The sequence below is a fragment of the Oncorhynchus keta genome, chromosome 20, assembly GCF_023373465.1.
Source record: "Oncorhynchus keta strain PuntledgeMale-10-30-2019 chromosome 20, Oket_V2, whole genome shotgun sequence".
Taxonomy (NCBI): domain Eukaryota; kingdom Metazoa; phylum Chordata; class Actinopteri; order Salmoniformes; family Salmonidae; genus Oncorhynchus; species Oncorhynchus keta.
In genome coordinates, this window is record NC_068440.1 from 33827610 (window position 1) to 33837438 (window position 9829).

The window sequence follows — 9829 nt, forward strand, 5'->3', positions numbered from 1 at the left end:
GATGATGAGTTGACCATTCAGGTTTTTGCCCAGGCACTACACTGCTTGATGATGAGTTGACCATTCAGGTTTTTGCCCAGGCACTACACCGCTTGATGATGAGTTGACCATTCAGGTTTTTGCCCAGGCACTACACTGCTTGATGATGAGTTGACCATTCAGGTTTTTGCCCAGGCACTACACCGCTTGATGATGAGTTGACCATTCAGGTTTTTGCCCAGGCACTACACCGCTTGATGATGAGTTGACCATTCAGGTTTTTGCCCAGGCACTACACTGCTTGATGATGAGTTGACCATTCAGGTTTTTGCCCAGGCACTACACCGCTTGATGATGAGTTGACCATTCAGGTTTTTGCCCAGGCACTACACTGCTGATTCCAAGCTCGATGATGAGTTGACCATTCAGGTTTTTGCCCAGGCACTACACCGCTTGATGATGAGTTGACCATTCAGGTCGCTTTTGCACCAGGCACTACACCGCAATTTCAAAGATTTGATGAGTTGACCATTCACTGGGGTTATACATTTTGGCCCAGGTGTGGCACTCATCAGAATACCAGTCTGATGAAAACCAGTCTGGATGACCATTCAGGTTTTTGCCCAGGAATACCACCGCTTGATACCAGTCTGAGATTGACCATGTGGTTTCAGAAAACCAGTCAGTATCAGCAATACCAGTGATGGATCAGAATACCAGTCTGGATCAGGTTTTTCAGGCACACAGTATGAGAATACCAGTCTGGTTTTTACCAGTCTGGATCACCAGTCTGGATGAGTTGAGTCATTCAGGTTTTGCAGCACAACACATCTCCTTCACTACAGTGCTTGTGATGAGTTGACCATTCAGGTTTTGGAACAGGCACACATCTGATTCCAAATGTGTGATGTTGGTGAGTATGGAAGGCCATGGAAGAACTGGGACATGTTCAGCTTACAGGAATTGTGTACATATCTGTGACATGGGAATGTGCACTCATGCTGAAACCATGGCGGTGGATGAATGGCACAACAATGGGCCTGGGAATCTCAAACCCTGCTTTGTGTTGTCATGCCTGCTTGCCTGCCCAAACCCAACTGCCATCATGGGGCTCTCTTCCAACAATGTTGGGCTGCCATACACACCATCTGCGGTTGAAACCAGGCTCCTCCCTTGAACACTGAACAAAAATATGTGTTTGCAACATGCAACAATTTCAAAGATTTGAAAAGAGTCAATTTAAATACATTCATTAGTCATCAACATTCCTAATCTATGGATTTCATGACTACCAGAAATTACAGTTATACATAGTCTGGATCAGAATACCAGTCTGGATCAGAAAACCAGTCAGTATCTGTCTCTGTGTGCCACTTTCTACCACTCTAAATTCCAAGCATCTGCCTCTAACCCTAGGAAGCTCTTTGCCACCTTCTCCTCCTCCAACACATCTGCCTTCACATAGAGTTGATCAGGTTGTTGATTATGGCTTGTGGAATGTTGTCCCCCACCTCTTCAGTGCTTGTGCCCAACAACCTGCCCGTTACTCCAGACCATTGGCGGGAACTGGAACACGCTGTTGTACACATCGATCGAAAACATCCCAAATGTGTGACATGTCTGGTGAGTATGCAGGCCATGGAAGAACTGGGACATGTTCAGCTTACAGGAATTGTGTACATATCCTTGTGACATGGGAACGTGCATTATCATGCTGAAACTTGATGTGATGGCGGTGGATGAATGGCACAACAATGGGCCTCGGGATCTTGTCACTGTATCTCAAATTGCCATTGATAAAATGCAATTGTGTTGTCTGTAGTTTATGCCTGCCTGCCTGCCTGCCCATACCATAACCCAACTGCCATCACGGGGCTCTCTGTTCACAATGTTGACATCAGCAAACCGCTCACCCACACAACGCCATACACACCATCTGCCCGGTACAGTTGAAACCAGGATTCATCCATGACGAGCACACTTCTCCAACGTGCTAGTGGCCATCGAAGCTGAGTATTTGTCTGTGTTTGTGAGGCCAGTTGGATGTACTGACAAATTCTCTAAAACAAAGTTAAAGACGGCATATGGTAAAGAAATTAACATTAAATTCTCTGGCAACAACTCTGGTGGACATTCCTTCGGTCAACATTCCAATTGCACACTCCCTCAAAACTTGACACATCGTTGGCATCGTGTTGTGTGACAAAACTGCACATTTTAGTGGCTTTTTGTCCACAGAACAAGTTCTACCTGTTTAATGATCATCCTTTTTAATCAGCTTCGTGATATGCCACACCTAACAGCGATGTAAATACATTTGTACACAATATTTGAGAAACTTTTTGTGCGTATATCACATTTCTGGGATCTTTTATTTCAGCTTATGGAACCAACACTATATTTTTGTTCAGTATACTTCATTGATGAATGAAGGTCACTTATTAGTAAAAACTCCCCTCAACTGGTTGTCTCGGGTCTTATTGAAAGGGGGAAAAAAAACAGGCACTCCATGGAATGAGTTTGACACCCCTGATATATAGACCGTAGACAACGTTCTCTCCCATCAGTGGCCAACTCCGGTCCTCCAGTACCCCCAACAGTACATGTTTTTTTGTGGCCTCCACAACAAAAATGCATGCTGTTGTGGATACCGGAGTTGGGTGCCCAATCTCCAAGCCACTATTGGGTATAAATTATTCTCAGGAAGAATAACCTGTAGTTCCTTAAAATAATAAAATGTGTCGTTCTTGGTCTTTAGAATTGTTTGTTTTCCTTGTGCTGTTAGATAGCGGGTGATTTGAAATCTAAACCCATTCATTTATGAGGAATTATGCAACAAGGTCACCAGTTTGAATCCCAATGCGGCCTGTTCTCCAACAAATCATATGTATTATGCATTCTAAATGACTGACTGAACAGATGTGAGTATATAAGTGGTGCAGTGGACTAGGTACTGGGGTATAGACCAGGTCACAGGTTCTAGAGCTCTATTCAAATGGAAAGGTTATTTCAGATTGAGCCGACATGCAGCATTTCCTTTACACTTCAATCATGCTGTAAGGATGAACTTCCGTGATGCGGATTGACTTTCTTAAAGGCGTTACGGTATTTATAGCCCTAGTCATGTGATCGAGACTATCCAAAAACCACGTGATGCAAGTCAAAATCTCACCTTTGCCATCAAGACAAGACCGTACAAAAAGGATGTCATAATAGCAGGATTACTGATTACAAAAACCTCTTATATTCATACCTCATTCCACCTATTGGAGATGATACATTGTTCACAGATGATCACATTTAATCCAATGTCTTTATCCCATAATGTATTTCAAAGCACACTTGTACCCAAGGAGTTTAAATGAAACCACATGTTGCCATTTCTGTTTCTTTGATTTTATTATTTACAAAAAAATGGTTTAGTCGAAAAGACCGAAGCCCATGTCGTCATCCGAACCCTCCTCGGATTCCTCCTTTTTCTCCTCCTTCTTCTCCTCCTTGACTAATACAGGAAAACAAGGTATGGCATCAGTACATGTATAGTGAAATAAATATCCTTACAGTTGTCAAACTAGAACAATAATCAAATGACTAAACAGACCTTTCTTACCAAAACGTCTGATTCATGACGCGTTTAAAACCAGGAACTCCTGACTTACGAGCATTCAAAACAAGTTCTGACCGAGGGAAATCTGTTTCAACGGCCATCCAACTCGGAATTCCAATCCAGAAGTTCTGGGATCTTTCTAGAGCTCTGACTTTTTGACCTAGTCTTTTTTTTTTTATCTTGGCGTCTTAAAAGCACCGATTAGGCCAATAAATTCAAACGTATCCATTAGTGACAAACTGGCTCAATAAGAGCTATGGATAAACAGACACTGAGTTTATGAAGCTCAAAGACAGCACAGTATGGTTTAGAAACAGACATGATGATGATGCAACCCTGGCCCTGATTCAGAGCGGCAGTGGAAACCATACCACTAGGGGGCGCCTAGTAGTCGGACAAAACTAGCATCGTAACAGATTTGGGCAATTTTCTGGATACGAAAAAAGATCAGTGATCGTTAAGTTATTTTCAGGTGCCAAGCAAGCATCTCAGAGTTTCCAAACCATACTGTCCGAGTCAGTCATGTGCGTGGCTTAATAACTAGACGGGATAGTTTTCCTGTCTGTAAAGGGATGGGCGGACTGCACGTTGATCCTGCTGGTCGGGCTCGGATCATTTCACATACACTTTCTCGCATGTTTTCGGTCTGATCATTCTATCATTCACTTCTATGATAAATCACACGGCGAGGTCATCATATCTAACAAGTGGGGCGAGGGTAAGGACAAGACTAACAAGTGGGGCGAGGGTAAGGACAAGACTAAACGCTAATGCGCATTCTAACTGAATGACAGCAAATGTGTATGCCCACTGCAAGTTTAGAACAGACACACGTTGCTTCTAATCTGCAGTTTATTTGCAGCGAGGTATTTAGTCAGCATCTATTTAGGCATATTAAAATACATTTTTCCCGATCACGAGTATCAACTGATCTGACATCCAACTGTCAATTTACGAATACGAGTATGGCCATGTCGACATGGCCATCTCCAGTCTAGCAGGTGCTCGCTAGCACCAGAGATGTTTGAAACAGAGGTCTGAATCTTCGCTGTGGGTGTTACAAGAAGTAAAAGCATGTAGAGTTTGTTTTTAAAATCACTGACTCAAGCACTGGCTCACATGGAACCCATGTTACTGTGAACCTGCAGGTGAAACCCTGGCCTACTGAACAACACAATGGTCCTCTAGGACCGTGGCCCCATGCCCCTGGTAAAGGGGGGTGAAACCCTGGTGTCTTTTAGTTACCTGGTGCGTCTGCTGCAGGGGCGGCGCCTCCAGCAGCAGCAGGAGCAGCTCCACCACCAGCACCCACGTTGCAGATCAGGCTGCCAATGTCCACGCTGGCCAGAGCCTGTAACACAAACAGGATAGGGTCAGACATGATGCTGCCTTTACACATTAATTACTACCATGTCATAGCATCATGGTTTACAGACAGCAACTAAGTACTGTCACCATTCGACATTAAACAAGGTTCACACAAAACAGTGAGATATGAAGGAATAAATCAGAAGTTACACAGAGTATTTCTCAATGAACTCCTTCATGTGTTTAGGGTGATGGAGAAAAGGGCTTGACTCACCTTGGAGAACAGACTGGGCCAGAAAGGCTCAATAGTCACATTGGCAGCCTTGATGAGAGCCATCAACTTGTCCTCCTGCAAATGATTATATTAAATATTACAGACCTCTACTGTAGAAGCATGAAGACAAAACCACTAACAGTATTACACCCCAAATAATGGGGTGCAAAGGAGCAAAATAAATACAGTAGGGAAAGAGGTAGTTGTTTGGGATAAATTATAGGTGGGCTATTTACAGCTGCTCTGACAGTTGGTGCTTAAAGCTAGTGAGGGTTAGCCTTGGACCAGGTTAGTAAGTAGTTGGCCAATGCCAAGAAGGGGGGGAAACCCACTGTATGAGTAAGCCAACTTTGATCACCAGTTTACTAGGCTAGGAAGAATGTTTCAAATAGTTCCATTTGGCTAGACATTTTCCATAGATCTGACCATGGCGCCAGGGTTAACTAGCAGGCTATCGTAGCGATGCATGCAGCATCAACACATTGCTGGCTACACAGACTAGAAGACACACATGTCTGTGGCGGTAACTAACGTTTAGAGAACTGATAGCATGTTAGTTAGCTAGTGACATTGACGGCTAATTAGCTGTAATTTTGGACAGCTAAGGCGATAATATAGCTGGCGTTGCTACAATCCCTTCATATTTATTCAGACTCAGCTACACACTACCCCGGAAGTAGACAAGAACCAGCGTACCAAGTAAGCCTGGTTAGCGACACAAGAGGCCGGCCAAGGCACCATTTTAAGCGGGACTTACTGTGACGGTGACTTCATCGTCGTGGAGGATGAGGGCAGAGTAAATACAAGCGAGCTCGGATACAGATGCCATCTTTCTGCGTAGGTTTTAGAGTTTTGGGGTCGGATGCCTAAATTTAGTGGTGCTAGTCGCCGGATTCTGGGCCTTAGCTTCAAGAGAAGAACCAAGCACCTTAGGCACGTTTACTTCCAACTTGGATTTTAGCGGAAAGAGAATGAGAAAGGGCGGGACAAGGGTGTATATACTAAACAACGTCACTTCTATGGGAGGAGTCAATGCAAATGACTACCGACTAAAACATATTTGGATGACTTGAAGAATGAACAAATAAGACCACAAAGCAATTTTTTATTTTTTTTAATTATACCACAGATGTATCTTCGTTTTACACTTCACATAGGATCAAACCCATTATATATATATATATATACTCACAATATTAACAATACTGTATATAACAATATATATATATGAGAGCTGTATCGAATATCTAAATGTATCGTATATGAGAGCCAAAATCGTATGCACTCACTACTGTAAGTCGCTCTGGAGCTTCTGTTAAAGGACTAGAATGGAAATGTAATACAATGTCCTGGTTCAGCAACCAGGAAGTTATTCTACGTGAGAACTGGTTCAGAACAACAACCAGGAAGTTATTCTACATGAGAACTGGTTCAGAACAACAACCAGGAAGTTATTCTACATGAGAACTGGTTCAGAACAACAACCAGGAAGTTATTCTACATGAGAACTGGTTCAGAACAACAACCAGGAAGTTATTCTACATGAGAACTGGTTCAGAACAACAACCAGGACGTTATTCTACATGAGAACTGGTTCAGAACAGCAACCAGGAAGTTATTCTACATGAGAACTGGTTCAGAACAGCAACCAGGAAGTTATTCTACATGAGAACTGGTTCAGAACAACAACCAGGAAGTTATTCTACATGAGAACTGGTTCAGAACAACAGCCAGGACGTTATTCTACATGAGAACTGGTTCAGAACAGCAACCAGGAAGTTATTCTACATGAGAACTGGTTCAGAACAGCAACCAGGAAATTATTCTACATGAGAACTGGTTCAGAACAGCAACCAGGAAGTTATTCTACATGAGAACTGGTTCAGAACAGTCTCAGAAGAGTTTAATAAACAAGAAAATAGCATAGATACAAGTATTTGTGATTCAGGTCAAATATCTTATATTTTCAAGCACTGGAGCGATTATGTTTTGTATTTTACTAGTTGCGATTTGTAACTATAACACTCTGTAGCTTCATAAATCATTTTTGTAACCGAACGCCTCTATTCAATCAGATCTCCTTTAGCTGACATCTCCATAGTGGTTGTTTTGGCTGTGTCAGAGGTCGAACTGTGTTAAAGTTGTTCAATCCACAAGCGGCTCCAGGCATCATACCTAAAGCAGACATTGCCATTGGCAGCACGGAGTCACATTTTATACATGGGCTCTATTCAGTCTTTATAGCTGAAGGGTTACAGATTCCCCAATAGAAATGTAAAGGTTATTTCAGATTGAGCCGACATAGGCAGCGTTTACTGTGAATGCAGTCTCTGCTAAAAGTAGGATCATCTCCTTTAAATGTAATTAATGCTGTTAAACTGAAGTTCCATGATGCGGATGATGCCAGGTACCCCAAGTGGGTGGATGTTTCCCTTAAGGACCTATGGGTCTAAAATGAGCAAACTCCACTCAACCAGGACACCGGGCCATGCAAAACGAACTCAACCATTGCTAGCAAAGTTTAGGCCTGCACTGTGTCTTTATTTACAATAATCATTCTGTGCCAACACACATCTAATTGTAAAAAGTGAACATATACCTGTGTATGGGGTCACCCTGATAGTAGGTTTTTATACAGTACCCAAGACCAGTCTTTGAGTAAATCTGAGCATGGGAAAAAGAGCTACTGTCTAAATACTGTAATGCAGGTTTGATTGAATGGATCCCTTAACCCTTATAGTGAAAAGGATGTCCTGTTGTCTGCCTGTCATCCTATACACAGGTATGTGACATCAACCGACACCAGGCAGGGTAAAACTCCAATACCATCGTTTGTGGTTCAGTTCTTTGTTACAAGGCCATCATCACCACTACTTTAAAAACTGGTGGGTGGAGACACGTCAAACTAATGATCGGGTGTGTTTTTATGATGAAATTCTTGCATCTTATTTTTACCTTATTTTTGTACACATTTCAGTCTTGCCTTTTGACAACGATACTAGGCCTACTGCCTTTCTTCAACATATAACTTGACAGCCATAGAGGTTAAACAAAAAAATAAAAACACCAGCAGAGATTAACACATATTTATTTCAGTTGTTCATATTCATTCATTTCGAAAACTTGATTCAGAGACACAGTAACCAGCACAGATAGGAAAACGTTGTATTTCTTTCCTATCCAACATAGATCCTGAGGATGAGCAACAAGAACAAACAAAAAAACCCAGCAAAGATGAACCCACATATTGATTTCAGTTGTTCATTCATTCATTTCAAAAACTTCACAGAGTTTCACAGAGACAAAACCAGGCCAGATAAGAGAAAAGACAAGCTGAGCAACATGAAGTTGAGTCCAGAGACTGATGAACCGTTGACGTTACAGAGGTCAGTCTGACAGCAGCTGACCTGGATCCCCCATAAGGCTCCTGGAATGATGTTGATGGAGGCGGCTGTTCTACATGACAAGCTGTTGGTACAGGTCTTAGAAATGTACTGGAACCCCACTGGTGACAGACAGTGGAAGATAGATGAACTGGTTAAGATGAACTGGTTAAAGGGCTGGCAAATTGATTGATTGAGTCTATAACTGATAAGAGAAACAGTGAGGTATAATTTATTTTATATACTGACATGACAGAATTATTGACAATATTTATTTCAGTTTTCACTAACCTACATAGGCAAAGTGACTGGTACCCCTGTCCAAAACCCTACCTACAAAGAGATGTATTAATGTATCTATTGATTTACAGAGTATCTGTGCTCTTACAGATTTGGCCGACGGTGGTCATGCAGGTGTCATTTGAGACGTAGCAGTTCTCTATTTTCTGGTTGCATTGAGCATTGCTGTGTGTGTCTTTACAGGCATAACACCGCAGTGCCTCCACTGAAACACCACAATGAAACATACAGGACACGTGTAAAACATCACTGAAATTCTTTAGATTTTGACAGAACACACAATTTGAACTACACAGAAATCCAGTAATTAGATTACAGTGAAAGTCACGCGCACAACACACATGATTTAGGTAATATACCATGATGATAGATAATTAATTCCAAAATACATACCTGCAACATTCCCAAGCAAAATGGGCATGAGTAACACAAGAATGGTCTTCATGACTGATAATGTGAGTTCTGACGATTTTATCTTGCTGTAATAAAGTTGTCTCGTCTCTGTTGGGGGTTTAAATAGCCAGGTGTGTTTGTGAAAGTCTACAGATTGTTACCAATCAGAATCCACAACAATATTCAGAACCATTGTGTAGCATGAAAGATTTGTGATATCTTGTTTCATTTACTCCCTATAATTACTGTATACCACAGTTACCAACAAACAAAAAAATACTCAAACATTGGAGGCTGCTGAGGGGAGAACGGCTCATAATAATGTCTGGAACGGAGGGGAAACGGAACAGCACCAAACACATGGATCCCATTCCACTCTATCCACTACCATGAGACCAGCCTCCTGTGTAAAGATTAGTGGATGTAGAGTGGCTTCAGTCAAACTGGATGTCACACCTTGGGTTTTATGAGTCTGAAAATAACCAAATTAGCTCATTAAATTAGATAACCAAGTGGTTTCACTCATGGCTGTAAACATCCAGTTTGTGGGGGACTGATTTGGGGAGTTGGTAATTGGTATGGGTG

General features: G+C 42.1%; 2 protein-coding genes across 2 annotated transcripts; both read right to left on the reverse strand.

The window, feature by feature from the left end:
• Nucleotides 1-3353: 3353 nt before the first annotated feature.
• On the reverse strand, nucleotides 3354-6151 carry LOC118399655 (60S acidic ribosomal protein P1-like). Its single transcript, XM_035795919.2, has 4 exons — nucleotides 5926-6151; nucleotides 5169-5243; nucleotides 4832-4937; nucleotides 3354-3481 (listed from the first exon to the last, which is right to left on the reverse strand). Exons 1-4 carry the CDS (start codon nucleotides 5995-5997, stop codon nucleotides 3399-3401), a joined length of 336 nt encoding a protein of 111 aa, XP_035651812.1. The 5' UTR covers nucleotides 5998-6151; the 3' UTR covers nucleotides 3354-3398.
• Nucleotides 6152-8239: 2088 nt separating this feature from the next.
• On the reverse strand, nucleotides 8240-9449 carry LOC118399656 (ly6/PLAUR domain-containing protein 2-like). Its single transcript, XM_035795920.2, has 3 exons — nucleotides 9245-9449; nucleotides 8940-9056; nucleotides 8240-8673 (listed from the first exon to the last, which is right to left on the reverse strand). Exons 1-3 carry the CDS (start codon nucleotides 9294-9296, stop codon nucleotides 8462-8464), a joined length of 381 nt encoding a protein of 126 aa, XP_035651813.1. The 5' UTR covers nucleotides 9297-9449; the 3' UTR covers nucleotides 8240-8461.
• Nucleotides 9450-9829: the final 380 nt, after the last annotated feature.